The 16180-nt window shown below is 43.1% G+C and overlaps 2 protein-coding genes across 5 annotated transcripts in view; one reads left to right on the plus strand and one right to left on the minus strand.

The window, feature by feature from the left end:
• The first annotated feature begins 258 nt into the window (after positions 1-258).
• Positions 259-16154, plus strand: COQ10A (coenzyme Q10A). Of its 3 annotated transcripts, XM_049627380.1 has the most exons (6): positions 259-554; positions 1115-1261; positions 2192-2384; positions 2621-2722; positions 7673-7792; positions 15814-16154. In XM_049627380.1, the coding sequence occupies exons 1-6, from the start codon at positions 421-423 to the stop codon at positions 15856-15858; spliced, it is 741 nt and encodes a 246-aa protein (XP_049483337.1). In that variant the 5' UTR covers positions 259-420; the 3' UTR covers positions 15859-16154. The 3 variants fall into 3 exon arrangements, with proteins under 3 accessions (XP_049483337.1, XP_049483338.1, XP_049483336.1); XM_049627381.1 differs by lacking the exon at positions 7673-7792; XM_049627379.1 differs by lacking the exons at positions 7673-7792; positions 15814-16154 and adding an exon at positions 3012-3826.
• CS (citrate synthase) overlaps positions 4536-16180 on the minus strand; it is a 31855-nt gene continuing 20210 nt past the window's right edge. For both annotated transcript variants that reach the window (XM_049627361.1, XM_049627363.1), the window contains exons 7-11: positions 8029-8228; positions 7345-7474; positions 7119-7220; positions 6698-6907; positions 4536-6166 (exon numbers count right to left, since the gene is read on the minus strand). In XM_049627361.1, coding sequence (XP_049483318.1) covers positions 5996-6166; positions 6698-6907; positions 7119-7220; positions 7345-7474; positions 8029-8228 — 813 coding nt within the window. In that variant the 3' untranslated portion in view covers positions 4536-5995. The remainder of the gene's footprint in view (positions 6167-6697; positions 6908-7118; positions 7221-7344; positions 7475-8028; positions 8229-16180) is intronic.

The raw sequence follows: 16180 nt of genomic DNA on the forward strand, positions 1-16180 counted from the left end.
TGTATTATCAGTTCCGTGACCACAGACAGACTCGCCAAGTAGTTTGCCTGACGACCTCGTTCCTCCTGGACATCTCTGCAGCTTCTCAAACACTTATCCCTGCGCCCTTTCTCGCTAGAGGTGTGAAACTACATCTCCCGAAAGGCCGCGTTGTCCCCTTCCTTCCTCCCTCTCCCGGTTCCGAGTCATGGCAACGGCGTGACGTGAGGGTACTGGGAGCTGCGGGAGCAGCGGTCGCGGCTTCAGTTCTAGCCTACCCGGCCGCCCGGGCGGGAGCAGGGGCGAGAGGAGCCGCAGCCCCGGGCAGCTCCTGCGCTCGGGGACCCTGAACCCGCCCGGCGGCCGCTTCCTGCCGCTTTTCCTCCCGAGCGAGGAAGGCGCAGCGGTTGTCAGAGCTGAGAATAAGGGAGGGTCGCGCGCATGGCCTCGGCGGGCGCGCGGCGGCTCCCAGCCGGGACGCGCGCGGCGGCCCAGCGCTGCTGCGGCTTCGCGCTCCTCCCAGGCGCGCTCCCGGCTCCGCCCCCCGGCCCTCCGCGACGGCCGCGACCAATGAGGTGAGAGGGAGGTGAGGGCGTCTGCGCGGGTGTAAAGAGGGTCTTGTAGGGCCCCGAATTTGCACCTTGGAGGGTTGCGCTTCTGGGATGCAGGCCTGGCGTCGGGTGGCGCGGCAGCGGTCCACCTAGGAGTCTAATGTAGAACTTTGGGGAAGGTTTTTGCAAGTTATTCGCAAAGGGGAGTCCCCGGGGCGGGTTCCCAATCACTACTTGCCTCTCGCTCGCGCCCTGGCAACACCGGGCTTGGTGACGCCCCGGAGACTATGATACTTTGTGAGAGTCGTAGCTTTTAGCAGTAGCATAGCCCACGCTTAAAGGCAACTGCGCTTCGCACGCACCCCACTTTTTCCCATCTCCTCTCTCGGCACTGTCCTCAACTGCCCTCGACCTTTCGCACTCGTGACTGCCTGGCCAGGGTGCCTGGCGGGCTGCAGCAGGTGCTGGGGGAAAAACTTGTCTGGACGACCTTCCTCTGGGATGCACCGCACTTCCCCTTCACCTGGGAATGGTTGAGGAACACAAAGAATCATGACGTTGTCTCCCTTTCCTTTTATCCTTAGATTTCTGATGTCCTGCAGCCTCTTCTTGTCCCGGGCTGCCCAGGTCTTGGTGGCTGAGGCTGGCTTACCTCCCAGGCGTTCCTTCATGGGCTTTGCTGCCCCCTTCACTAACAAGCGAAAAGCTTACTCGGAACGTAGGATCATGGGGTGAGCATCCTCCCCTGTCCAGCATCCCTCCACATTGCCTTCCCCTCCAAACAAATGATCAAACCTAGGCTAGAATGTAAGGGTAGCAGTAGTGGACAAGATTCATCCCTGGCCATCCCTCTCCCCAGCTATTATTGCTAATCATTTATCCTTCCCTCCCAGCCTTCCAACTTTCATTTCCCCCTTCTTGGTTGCTGGGCATGTCCATTAAGTGAAATGTGACTAGAACTGGGCAATATAAGACAACAGGTATTATTTCTCTGCTGACCTTTTATTATTTAACTTAAAAAGTTTTTTATTTTGAGAGAAAGCGAGCGAGCGCGCGAATGGAGGAGAGGCAGAGAGAATCCCAAGCAGGATTCTCTTCCCTGGGCTCCATCTGTACCTAGGGCTACTTTGTTAGAAAGTTATAGAACTAGGATCTGAGTTCTTGTGGGATCACTAGTAAAATGGACAGCCGGTGTTCCCCCTAGATAGTCTTTTTTTTTTTTTTTTTTTTTAATTTTTAAGGTTTGAGAACAGAACAAGCTAGGGAGGGGTAGAGGGGAGAGACAGAATCCCAAGCAGGCTCTGCGTCATCAGTGCAGAGTTTGATGTGGGGCTCGAACCCACACACTGTGAGATCATGACCTGAACCAAGATCGAGTCGGATGCTTAGCTTACTGCACCACCCTGGTGCCCCTAGATAGTCCCTCTTAAGATCAAAATAGTAAATGCAATAGCATTCTGTGAACTACAAAATATAAGGTAACGTTAACATCATGGAAATTTGTTTGCTTTTGGGAAGTCATAAATCCAGGTTTTGGGATCTCTAGTTCCTGATGATGAATAGTTAGTGGGCAAAGGTACTGGGGGGAAGGTACCCAGGGCAAGGAGGAACTTGACCCAGCTGGCAGTTCCTTGGCCTCTCTCTGTGATTCCTTCTCCTAGGTACTCAATGCAGGAGATGTACGAAGTGGTGTCCAATGTCCAGGAGTATCGTGAGTTTGTGCCCTGGTGTAAGAAGTCTTTGGTGGTATCTAGCCGCAAAGGTCACCTGAAGGCCCAGTTAGAGGTTGGGTTTCCACCTATTGTGGAACGTTACACGTCTGCTGTTTCCATGGTCAAACCTCACATGGTCAAGGTGAGGCGCTGGGAGGAGGGATTAATCAGCAAAAGTTTTGTGTTCTCTAGCATTTTTGCATTTAAGGGCTATTTTGGCCCTCTTTGTAATGATTTTATCTCCATGTGTCAAATACTTCCCTAATAAAACATTCGAAGGAAAGGAAAATATCTTTCATTTCTTTCTTATAGGCTCCTATACCTAGTATAGGTTTTATTCCATTTTAATATTGTTTAACTACCCGACTGTCCTTTTAGGCTGTTTGCACTGATGGCAAGCTCTTCAACCACTTAGAGACCATTTGGCGATTCAGTCCGGGTATTCCTGCCTACCCACGAACTTGCACTGTGGACTTTTCGGTGAGTCAGGAGGCTGTGTAGCATAGGGTTGTGGGAGCAGAGTGGAGGTACAATGACAGTTATTAAGTAAAGCTAGCACTTAGCATTTCCTAAGTCAGTGACACTTTTCCATAGGTCTGAGCTTAACATCAAACATACTCTGTCCTCAGTCGTAAGTAAGGGCTTTTGAAGGGATCTAAGAACTAGAAGGGGAGGGGAAGAAAAGGCACTGAATAGTATCCTTGCATTTGGCCAGGGACTATCCAACATGGTCTTGAATAGTTTCTGACTGTCTCTTACCCATTCCCAGATTTCCTTTGAATTTCGTTCTCTGCTGCACTCCCAGCTGGCCACCATGTTTTTTGATGAGGTTGTCAAACAGAATGTTGCTGCCTTCGAGCGTCGGGCAGCCACCAAGTTTGGTCCAGAAACAGCCATCCCCCGTGAACTGATGTTCCATGAGGTGCACCAGACTTGAGGCAAAGGATTGTTCCTGGCCTCTCCTCTACTCTCCCTCCCAATCCAATTCTCTTATTTATTTCATTTGGCTCCTGATCCAATCTAAGAGAAGAGTCTGTGTTTATAATGTTTTCCTTCTCAATTCCCCAGAAATTGGGCTCTAAGCTGGCTACAAATGCTGGGGCACAAAGGTAGGGGGGTACAGAAAGAAGACATGCCTAGGAGATGGTCAGGCTCACCTTGAGAGCCCCATATGCCTGATGTCTGCAGTCTTCTCATAGTGAATTATATTCAGGACTGTGTGGTTCTTTTTGGACCCTGTCAACATACCTTAGTGTCTGACCAGAGTAAGATAGCAACTTTTCTAAGGATTGTATAAACCAAGCTTTTTCCTCTGACAGAGGTACTGGGTGGTCAATAATTGTTGCCCACCTAAGATGCTTCAGGAAATGCCTGAGATCTGGCCCCAGATTGAAATCCATATGATCTCACTTTTAAAAATATTTCCATGCTGCCTGGTTAGTGGAGAGCACGAAGCTGTCTTAACATCAGTGTCACAGGGGCAAGGAGAAAAAAAGCACTGAAGAGAATTGTACTCTTGGGTTGTACCTTATTCTTCTACTTGGCCTGAGTTTTTATAAAATTTCAATAAATTAATTTTGACAGTGTGAATTTGGCTTTTTTATATCATTTCTTGGGGCACAGTGTGGATATAGCATAGTAGAAGAAAGTCATGGCTTCCTTCCTCAGGGGAGTAAAGGTGCAAGAAGGCCTCTTGGACATAGTGTCCCTGCTAACTATAGTAGCACATTCTACAAGCCAGGACCTAGTACCCACTCCCTTGCCTATTTATAGACTTTTTCAGAAGGTCAGTTGCAGGAGTCTCAGAACAGATTAATCTGGTCTCAGATCTACCATACAGCTGATGTCCTCAGGACCGCTTATTTTGAGGACCTCCTTAAGGTCCCTGCAAAGAATAGGCATTCCACACAATACCAGAGCCCTCTAGAGGCTCAGGTCCAGAGCCAGCAGTCCTCCTCTATTTGCCCTTGGTATGGTATGTTCCTTTCACCCAATGGGCTGGACTAGTTTCCTTGGATTAGGCGCATAAGCAGTTTTGAGGTCTCAGCTACGGTCCTTGAGTGTTTTCTCTTACAACAAAATTAAGAAGGACTTCTAATCTTGAGGAAAGACAGAAATCTCCTTTGGAAATTTCAGGTATCCTGTCTTATTAGGGTAAATAAATGTCAAAACCACCTAGAGATAAAGGGATGCACAGGACAACTTAAAACACACTTAGTCCAGGATCTTGCTAGCCAGATTCCTTACTTTATAACAGAGATTCTTCCAGGTCTTATTTAATAGCAGGCTCAAGCATTGTTAATAAAAACATTTATTTTGCATTTTATACAGAACAACCTGAAGTCTGGATCATGACTTGACAGTTACCCGGGGGTTTATAGACAATGTGTCCATCTCAGCGTGGTTCTGGGGATTAGGGTTCCACACAAACACAGGCAGGAGTTGCGAGGAAGGAAGGGGGCACTGTAGGAGTGTATTTCAATCCTTTCTTAAAGAAAAGGCAGTAGAGCATTCTGAGTCACTGAAACCTGTGCAAATGGGGCTTCTAAAAAATACTGTACTGTGAGCTCTTGAGGAAGGGGCCAGATAAGGATCTTGATAAATAAAGGGATATTTTCTTGTAGCAGGGGAAGAGGGAGGCCTATTACTTTTGTTCTCAGCCCCAAGACCTGATATTCAAAGGAAACCACATCCAATCTTAAATAATTTCCCTGCTGAGAAGTACCCATATCCCTGGAACCAGACTATGAAGATAGCATGCTGGTTATTCCCAAGTCCTTATTCAATGGCCCATAGCATATTAAAATAAAGTAGAAGAAAAAGATCAGAGGGTAGTGGCTTGTGTTCCACAGGACTAAAAAGTTTAGTACATGTTAAGCACTGATAAAGCCAAATGACTGGGAAGGACCACAGCTTAGACAGTGGCATATACAACCTGCTGGAAGAGGCCTAGTAAAGACCTCTAGTAAGGGGCAGGGGGGAAGGGTGGGGGGAGTCCACAGCACCCTCAGCTTGAGGTACAGCAGGTATAGACAATCTGGAAGGAGGGGAATATTAAAGCAGTGAGTAATAGAACACTCCCAGATCTTAATTTTCATAGGATAATTTTAAAAGAGAAAAATCAAACATTGGGTGCCAGTCACAACAAATGCCATGGCCTTTATGGTCACCTGGTAGCATAAAAAAAATGCCAAAGAGGTCTGCCTAACCCAACAGGTCTTGGTAGGAAGTGTCTGTGTGCATGGGAGAGAGCAATGAGGCTTCACAGAACTGATAATCCAACATGATTCCTATGGGAACAGAAGGGGCAGAGTCCCGATTTGCTGGCCTATGGAGGGCTGGGCTGAGTAGAACCAAAAGCTCTAAAGTCACTGCAGATTCTCTGCAACCAGCTTTGACCCAGGTAAAGAAGAGTCAGATTCTTACTCTAGAGGCGGTGGTGGTGGTGGTGGTGGTGGTGGTGGTGGTGGTGGGAGGGGGGGCCCAAACCTAACCCATACCACATGCATTAGTCCTGGTCACCCTACAGTTGATGGGCAACTCACCAGGCAGGAAAAAGGAACTGATTAGGGAAGAAGGGGTTACTTTTTATCTTTTAAAGTCTTAATTTCTATTTTAACTTCAAACTTATTATCAGTGCCTCAGATACAATTTAATCTTAAATCTTAAAAAGCCCCCTGAAACAAAACAAAATTATACTTTTTTTTAAAGCTCCCTCACTTTCTGGTAGTTAGTTTCCCCCAGTCTCCAGTTTTACCCTGACTTAGAGTCCACAAACTTCATCAGACCATCCGTGCTCATTGACTTGGGCCTCTCTAGTGGGAAGCCTAGGGCTCGGCTCCAAATGAGCTGTGCCAGTACGCCCAGTGCCCGTGACACCCCAAACAGGACTGTGTAGTAATTCATCTCTGTCATGCCGTAGTACTGTAAGATAAAAGAGAAAAAAATTTTGTTAAAGGCTCTGAGGTAATAGCATGCATAAGTCCAGGGACAGAGACCTTAACTGAGTCAGCCTCAAATAGAAATGACACTAGGAGGGGTGTCCAGGTGGCTCAGTCAGTTAAGCATCCAACTCTTGGTTTCAGCTCAGGTCACAATCTCACAGTTGTAAGTTCGAGTCCCACATCAGCTTCTCTGCAGAGCCCGCTTCGGATCCTGTCTCCCTCTCTCTCTGCCCTTCCCTGGCTCGCTTGCTCTCTTTTTCAAAAATAAACAAACATTAAGAAAAACTTTAAGAAAATAAAGAAATGCACCAGGAAAAGTACAGTAATTGGGATTTTGAAAAGACAGCACCCCTTTCCTTCTGCCTGTACCTGCCCTCTGCCACAGGCAACTTTATCAAAAGGGTAAAGAAGGAGGTATGAGTTGCTCTGACTAGGAAGTTGATTTTTTGCATGGCAGAGAACATTAGGGTTTGGCACAAATTAAAGGGAGAGCAGGGAAGGGAAGACTCACCTGGAGCAGCACCCCACTGTGAGCATCTACATTGGGCCAAGGATTTTTGGCCTTGCCCTGCTCTAACAGGACATTGGGCACAATCTTGTACAGCTGAGCAACAAGCTTAAACATGGAGTCATGAGGCAGGTGTTTAAGAGCAAACTCTCGCTGACAGGTATATCGTGGATCAGTCTTCCTTAGTACTGCATGGCCATAGCCTGGGACAACCTGTAAAGAGGGAGGGTAAAAAAGCCAGCTGTATTCTCAAGTAGAAATTCTTCTTTTCTAAATTCTTCAGGCTAGATAAACAGAAGATGGGGCAGGGAGAGAATTTCCTTCTCTAATACAGGGACCTCTCTCATTCTATTCTCTTTAATTCTTCTAAATTGCACAACTTGGGTCTTGGCTTCTTTCCTAGTTGCTAAGCATCTCTGCTTACCCGTCCTGAGTTGAGTGTGTTCCATATGTAGTCTCGTAACTTCTCATCTGACACATCTTTGCCAACTTCTTTTTGTAGTTGTGTCAGCCAAACAAGTACTTCCTATGGGTAAGGTTTGGGGAATAAGATAGTGTCAACACATATGCCAGGAGGGAAAGGCAAGATCAGAAGAAAAGCATGAGAATAAGAAAAACATGAAGCAGGAAAAGAAAAGGAATAGTCTTACCTGATTTGCCAAACCATGTAGGGGCCCTGCTAGCCCGTTCATGGCTGCTGCAAAGGACAGGTAGGGGTCTGAAAGGGCACTGCCCACCAAGTGGCTGGTATGGGCACTTACATTGCCTCCCTCATGGTCACTGTGGGGAAGTAAGAAAGGAGAATCAAGGCAAGAGAGGAGAAAAAGGGGCAGACTATGAAAACATAGACCTTGCTGTTCTCTTATCACATGCTAGCCTAGTTATGGGCTCACACTAGCCTATGGCCAGTCAGTTATACATAAGCTCTTGTAAGAGATGTCCCAATCTCATTACCAGCCTTTGTTCACTAATCCACAGGGCTGGAGAGGTTACTGGTTGATGATGCCTGTCTGTGTGCCAAGCTCCTGGACGCTCACTCCAGCTTTAATAGGAATGGCCAGAAGAGGGAGCTCCTGGAAAGCTGAAAGATCACCTACTGTGAGCAATTAGTACTTTTCCCCAGCTTCTTAGAAACATTACTTTGTTCTTAGAAAGGTTATGATTATTTCCCTATACCTCTGGATTTCCTTTACTAGATTCCTCTCTTGTCTTATGTGCCATGTTTCCATTTCCTTGTTGCCTACTGCCTGTTCCCAGAAGAGATTGTTCAGGAGCTTTTCTTAAAATTTTCTACCAATCCAGGCAAGGAGCTATGGTTGCTGGGTCTAGCTTACCTGTGGATGGTGAGGTACAAGCGCATGAGCTCAGTGAACTGAGCATCAGTATAGCCTAACATGTTGGTGAAATTATGGGACCAGTCCAGCTTAGAGTCAATGGCCCCGATACTGCTGCCCTCCCGATAGAGATTCCGGTAGATCTTTGCTGCAACACAAGGTAGCTTTGCGATAAGATCCATACAATCTTCATAAATCAACTGATAAGAGGAAAATGGAGAGGAAAAAAAAGAAAGAAAAAGATTTATCAACAAAGAAGAATTAGGCAAGGATGCTGTTTGTCCTCCATGGATTGGGCTATTTGGTTGATGCTCAGTGGTTATATATGGAGGTTAACAACAATAACCATTTAACTAAATAACTTTTATGACCCAGGCTCTGCACTAAGTGATTTACACATAATATCTTGTGTATATTAAAACATTATTTTTGGGGTGCGTGGGTGGCAAAATCAGTTAAGCATCTGACTTGATTTCAGCTCAGGTCATGGTCCCAGGGTCATGGGATCGAGTCCCAAATCAGGCTCCTCTCTAAGCATGGAGCCTGCTTGAGATTCTCCTCTACCCCTCTCCCCCACTCACACACACTCTAAAACAAAACAAAACGAAATGTTATTTCTAATTTTTGCCACTCTACCAAGTACGTAATGACCTCCATTTTATAAGTGAGTAAACAAGCTCAGAGCATTCAGTTAAATGCCAAAGTCAGATTTTGAACGCTTTTATGTTTAACCATGATCTTTCCCACTACCTGACTTTGCACTCAATGAATGTGCTAAGATACTAGGTTTTAGAAATTAATTCTGTTCCATCTTTCAAAGAAAATTCACCATATATGCTAAGGGTCAAAGAGTAGCATTCAATTGTTAGTTAATAATAAAGGCTTCCATTTTTAAGCACTTACTAACAGGCACTGTGATATATTATTTGCATTTTTTTTACCCTCACAACAGTCCCGTAAGGTAATATATCCCTCATTTTATAAATCAAGAAATTGGGGCTTGGCCAGGTTAAGTTACATGCACAAAGTTACCCACTCAGCTAATAAGCATCATGCAGCTTAAACAATTATTAATTCATGGACACTCTTGTTTCATCTACACCCTTACTTTCTCCTCTCACCTCCCAAGTTATTTTGAATGAATTCCAGACATATATTCCAACATGTAAACGTTTAAGCATATATCTCTAAAAGATAAAGGCTGTTGATAAAAACAAAATCACAAAACCATTATCCCAAAGGGAAAAAAATTAATAAATCCTCAATATCATTAAATATCTACTCAGTATTCAAATTTCCCTGATAATAAAGCCCCCCACCTCATGTGTTTGATTCAGGACAGAAAAACCCACGTTGCAATTGTTTGTCTCTGAAGTCTCTTTTAATCAATGTTAAGTTCCCTGTCATGCTTTCCTTTTTTAAAAAAATCTTTTTTTATATTTTATTTTTTAGAGAGAGAGCAAGTGGGGGGCAGGGGGAGGAGGGAAAGAAAGAAAATCTTAAGCAGGCTCCATGATCAGCGCGGAGCCTACCACAGGACTTGATCCCACAACACTGGGATCATGACCTGAGACGAAATCAAGAGTTGGACGTACCACCTAGGTGTAGTGTACCCCCCACCTTTTTCACTTTGCAATTTATTTGTGGAAAATCGGATCACTTCTTTTGGAGAATTTCCCAGTTTAGATTTTGCTGGTTATATACCTGTGATGTCATTTAACATGTTCCTCTGTCGATTGTATTTTGTATAAAACTGATGGATCTAAAGGCTTGAGTAGATTCCAGTTCAATTTTTTTTTTTTTTTAGCAAGACTACTCAAATGAGCACCAGGTGACGTATAGAAGTGTTGAATCACTATATTATAATCTGAAACTAATATTACACTGCATGTTAACTAACTGAAATTTAAACTTAAAAAAAGACTACCTGATAAATAGTGTTGTGTTCATTTATTAAGAGAAACATAGAAGAAGAAAAAAAAAAGAAACACAGGGGGTGCCTGGCTGGCTCACTGGGTAGAGCATAAGACTCTTGATCTTGGGGTTATAAGTTCAAGACCCATGTTGGATACAGAAATTACTTAAAAATAAAATCTTAAGAAAGAGAAACATAATCTGGTTGCCTCTTTTTGTGATGTTAATAGCTTGCTCAACTCTTCTGTATTATTTCTAAAAAATGTTTATTTATTTTGAGAGAGAGGAAAAAGAGAGAGCACATGGGGGAAAGACATTGAAAGAGAGAGACAGAACCCCAAGCAGGCTCTGCACTGTCAGCGCAGACGAGAAGCTCCAAGTCACAAACCATGAGATCATGACCTGAGCCAAAATCAAAAGTCTGGATGCTTTACCAACTGAGCCATTCAGGCACCTTTCTTGTGTGTCAATTTTATCTTCTCAAAGGGAATTTTAAGTTCCTTAGAGATAAGACAGGGTTTTGGTATTTTGTTTTCTTTTTTTTAAGTAACTTAAAGGGGCGCCTGGGTGGCTCAGTCGGTTGGACGTCCAGCTTTGGCTCAGGTCATGATTTCACAGCTTGTGAGTTCGAGCCCCGCATCGGGCTTGTGCTGACAGCTCAGAGCCTGGAGCCTGCTTCAATTCTGTGTTTCCCTCTCTCTCTGCCCCTACGCCGCTTGTGCTCTCTGTTTCTCATAAATGAATAAACATTTAAAAAAAAATTAAAAATAAATAACTTAAAAAAAAAATCTGCTTTCATCCACAGTTCCAGGTATATAGAAAGCATGGACTAAATACTTATTGGTTGTGGGGCGCCTGGGTGGCTCAGTCGGTTAAGCGTCCGACTTCAGCTCAGGTCACAATCTCGCGATCTCGCGGTCCGTGAGTTTGAGCCCTGCGTCAGGCTCTGGGCTGATGGCTCAGAGCCTGGAGCCTGCTTCCGATTCTGTGTCTCCCTCTTTCTCTGCCCCTCCCCCGTTCATGCTCTGTCTCTATCTGTCTCAAAAGTAAATAAACATTAAAAAAAAAAAAATTAAACATAAATAAATAAATAAATACTTATTGGTTGATATTGTTACATGGTGCTACTATACAAGTTAACTAGCTAAATGCTCCTGCAGGAAGTCATAAGGTTTCAGTAGTTTTCTTCAAAGAGCAAAATCTATAATAACTAGCCTAAATGAGTTAATCTCTATAGTGTCATGTATTATTCAAGTATCAAATATCAAGTAAACTAAAATATATGCACGTGCACACACACACACACCTTCAGTGAATTTTGTAAATGCTACCAGATTCAATAAGAATACTGCCAAAATTAGGGGCACCTGGTAGCTCAGTTTGTTAAGCATCTGACTCTTGATTTTGGCTCAGGTCATGATCTCATGGTTCATGAGTTCGAACCCTGCATCAGACTCTGTGCTGACAGTGTGGAGCCTGCTTGGGATTCTCTGTCTCCCCCTCGCTGCCCCTCCCCTGCTTGCTCGCTCTCTCTCTCTCAAAAATAAACTTATAAATAAAAATAAATTTAAAAAATGTATTACAAAAAGAAAACTGCCAAAATCAAAAAGCTACTTGAAACAAGAAACACTCAGCTAACAATTGCAAATTCTCAAGAGGTTACTTACATGATAATCATATGATTAACCATACTTCCATGCAGATTTACATTCCCCCAAGGAAGTAAGTTGCTTCCAGAAGCCTGCATCAAGCATATGCAGTTTTAAGAGACTTGGACTGATTAGCAGAATGCCAAGAACAGGATTCTGGGCTAGATAAACTATTATCTGTGGTGTGTATACTAACTTGCAAAACTATTTGGAAAGTATGAATGGCCACATCGAAAAGAAGCCACATAAAAAGAGATTGTGTCATCTTCTACTACTGAGAATAGAGTTTATAAAGCAACCTGTAACAGACCAGGCATGACAATATGGGATCCTTACTCTGCTTTTTATAGTGGTCAATGCTGTACAGTCAAGAAGAGATCAAAACAAAACAAAACAAAACCTTACAGAGAACTCCTGTTATTTTTCCTTTAATAAGCTAAGATTGAGGTGCTATTTAGGTATTCGTACCAACACATTCTTCATTGATAAAGCCTTGGAAAAAAGATGTTAAAATATGCCAACATCACAACTATCTGGAATAAAGGTTATAAAAATGACCATCATCATCATCATGAGCCAGCATCTCTATGGCTAGTAAAATCCTGGTCAGGTAGTTAGCAAACAATCATCATCATCATCATTTTTTTTTTTAAGTTTATTTATTTATTTTGAGTGACACAGAGAGAGAGAGGGAGAGAGAGAGAGGGAGAGAGAGAGAGAGAGATAGCAGGAGTGGGGGAGGGGTGTGCAGAGACAGAGGGAGAGAGAGACAGAGAGAGAGAGACAGAGAGAGAGAGAGAGAGAGAGAGAGAGAGAGAGAGAATCCTAAGGAGGCTCTGCACTCAGTGCAGAGCCCAATTCAGGACTCAATCTCATGAACGAGGTGTCAGGACCTGAGCCAAAATCAAGAGTCTTACACTTAACTGAGCCACCCAGGTGCCCCAGCAATCAATCATTATTGAGATGACACAGAAAAAGAAGAGAGCCAGTATTTATGGTGAAGAGCCCCTAGACTGAAGCAAACTCAAGTTTGAATCTGGTCTCTATCACTTATTAACTGCATGGCATTGGGTAAGCTACTTCATAGCTTTAATCCTGTTTTTCCATTCAGTAAAATGAGAGTAACAAATAATATCTACCTCATAGGGCTGTTCTGAGGATTAAATCAGATAATGAATGTAAAGCATTTAAGCACACTATTTGGTATGTTTTCAAGAGTTATTAGGTGTTCAGATGATTTTATCATAAAAGCTTCAAAACCTATGTATACCATTTATAGGCTTTACAGAAGGTGGCATTACTAGCAAAATTTGATGGGTCAACTACTTTGCAAATTTTACCTAATACAACATCTTAAGACTACTTCACAATTAAACAGCTGGTTGCATCACAGTAATTTCCTGGTCATGAGTGAAGTGAAGTCACTCAGAAAAAGACCTAACTTTTTCAATTCAATAGATTATACTATTTATCTCTGTTACGGAAGAAATGTTGCAGGCGGTAGATCATCCACTTGAGGTATATGTTAAAAAACAAAAAAATAGTATGAACTGATGGTTCTAGTAAAAACTCAGATCATACAAAAACAACATAAATTAAAAAAAAAAATTTTTAATCTTTGGGGCGCCTGGGTGGCTCAGTCAGTTAAGCGGCCGACTTCGGCCCAGGTCATGATCTCGCGGTCCATGAGTTCGAGCCCCACGTCGGGCTCTGTGCTGACGGCTCAGAGCCTGGAGCCTGTTTCAGATTCTGTGTCTCCCTCTCTCTGACCCTCCCCTGTTCATGCTCTGTCTCTCCCTGTCTCAAAAATAAATAAAATGTTAAAAAAAAAAATTAAAAAAAGAAAAAAAAAGAAAAAAAAATTTTTTTAATCTTTATTTTTGAGAGAAAGAGAGAGAGACAGAGAGAGACAGAGTGTGAGCAGGGTGGGGGCAGAGAGAGAGAGAGAGAGAGAGAGAGAGAGAGAGAGAGAGACACACACACACAGAATCTAAGGTAGGCTCCAGGCTCCAAGCTATCAACACAGAGCCTATGCGGGGCTCAACTCGTGAACCACGAGATCATGACCTGAGCTGAAGTCGGATGCTTAACCGACTGAGCCACCTAGATGCCCCTCAACATACATTTTTAAACAGAAATAACCAGTTGAATGATGCTGTGCATTTCTACTTAAGTAGACTATGGTTAAATTAACCAAGACAGAGAACTGAATAGAAATAGTGTGTCTGACTTTTGAGAGAGATACAAGATCTAACAGCAAAAGAGCATGAAGCTCTATTAAACTCGTTACTGGTGCTAATTTTTGTGCAGTGTGAACTTACCAGACACACATCCTAAGGGTGACAAATATATCAGTATTGCTTATAAATATTCTCCCAAAGATTGGCAGAGTCCTGAAATATAACATGTTTACCTCAAGATAGCCACCCTCAGATGACAATCTCAAAGAAATTATGGCAGAACAGTCAATCAATGGCTACATGTTGAAAAGGAGGCAACAGCAAGCAGAGGAATACAAGGTTCATTTTAATGATTCAATAACGGACAGTATGAAACAATGAAGCATGTTTGGATGTACCAGAAATATCTTATAGGCATCTATTTTTTTTAATTTTTTTTTTTTTTTAACATTTATTTATTTTTGAGACAGGGAGAGACAGAGCATGAACAGGGGAGGGTCAGGGAGAGGGAGACACAGAATCTGAAGCAGGCTCCAGGCTCTGAGCTGTCAGCACAGAGCCTGACGCGGGGCTAGAACCCACAGACCGCAAGATCATGACCTGAGCCGAAGTCAGCCGCCTAACCGACTGAGCCACCCAGGCGACCCTAGGCATCTATTACAAAGCATGAAGAAGCTATTTTCTCCCCTTCTCATTACAGTTAAGACAACAGCACTGTAAACAGTAACGGGCACATCTGAGCAGTCAATTTCTAAAAGACAAGCTATTTTTTTGATAGCATGCTCCCAGCTGGCAGTGCAGAGCCCAACGTGGGGCTCAAACTCACAAAACTGCGAGATCATGACCTGAGTCAAAATCAAGAGTCAGATGCTTAACCAACTGAGCCACCCAGGCACCCCTAAAAGATAAGTTTTAAAGTAGAAGAACTACTGGTCTTGATTTAACCTTTTCTGTTATGATGACCCACACAAATAACCATTACTTGAAAAGCATTTAAAACAGAAAATGGAGGGGTGCCTGGGTGGCTCAGTTGGTTAAGCATCCGATTCTTGATTTTGGCTCAGATCATGATCTCATGGTTTGTGAGTTTGAGACCCGCATTGGGCTCTGCGCTGACATTCTGCTTGGAATTCTCTCTTCCTATCTCTCTCCAAATAAATAAATAAACATTAAAATATACATATATACACATACATGAAAATGGAAAGCAATATATTCAGATTACACAACATTCTGAACTTGCTGATATATGGATTTATAAATGTTTTAAGTGCTTGTGAATGTGTATATTGTCCATCATTCCTATACCTTCCTTCTCAATGCTAACCAAACTAATTTAAAATTCTCCTTCCCCCTTTCCCCTAATAACAAACATAATTCTTTATACGCAATTGGCATTGAGTAAATATTGACCAACCAAATGAAGCAGGATTTGCCAAAACCCCAAGGGAATTGCATCAGACCAGTGGACCACGCTATTCTGCAGAAAGGAACTGTTCCTATAATACCTGTCTCCAAATAAAAGAAAATGAGATGTCCCACTGTAAACTTAGCCAGATAGCTTGTACTTTACCCAGTTTTTCTGAGTACTCTGTGGGGTATTGGAAAGAGGATGGAAGGAATTAGGTACTATGTGTTGGGACAAGGCACAACATACTCCAACTAGCTCAAACTATTAGGATCACATTTCATTTTCAGAAAATAAAGCGCATCTGTTTCTGGATCCTACTTCCAGGATACTAACGACCCTTCTGCTCCTGACAGGTATCTTGAGTGGGACAGTACAGAACAGTGGCTGATTGGCACTGTCCTCCTAGACTCTAGAACTGACTTAGTTTCCATTCACCTAACTTCTCAAGGTTCTCCTTATTTGAAGTTAAAAACAAGAAGGGACTTTTTGTGGCTAGGGTAAGACTACTCTGAAATCTTTCTCAGGGATCCTGCAATTAAGTCACATCCTTTTCAGTGTTCTAACAGCCCTGTGTAATCTCTCCATTACAGCAAGATTACTGAATTGTAGTTTTCGTTTTTGTTTTAAGCAGGCTTCATGCCCAGCACAGAGCCCAACGTGGGATTTGAACTCATGACCCCAAGATCAAGACCTGAACTGAGATTAAGAGTCAGACACCACCCAAGTGCCTCCTGAATTGTAGTTTTTTTTACATGTATATGACCTTAACCAAACCAAGAACCTTGGTGACACAAAGCATGTTCCATTTACCTTTGCGATCCCAAGGACTGGAAAAAACAAACAAACAAACAAACAAACAAAAAAACAAGCTTAAATAAAAATTTATTAAAGGAGTTTCTGGCGTAACTCAGAGAAGTAATTCTCCTAAACATTCCTTTTTCTTCCTTCATACTTAAGTCCTTTCAATCCCCATCACACATCAATCATTGCATCAGAAT

This window comes from Panthera uncia, chromosome B4 (assembly GCF_023721935.1).
Source record: "Panthera uncia isolate 11264 chromosome B4, Puncia_PCG_1.0, whole genome shotgun sequence".
NCBI classification, from domain to species: Eukaryota; Metazoa; Chordata; class Mammalia; order Carnivora; family Felidae; genus Panthera; species Panthera uncia.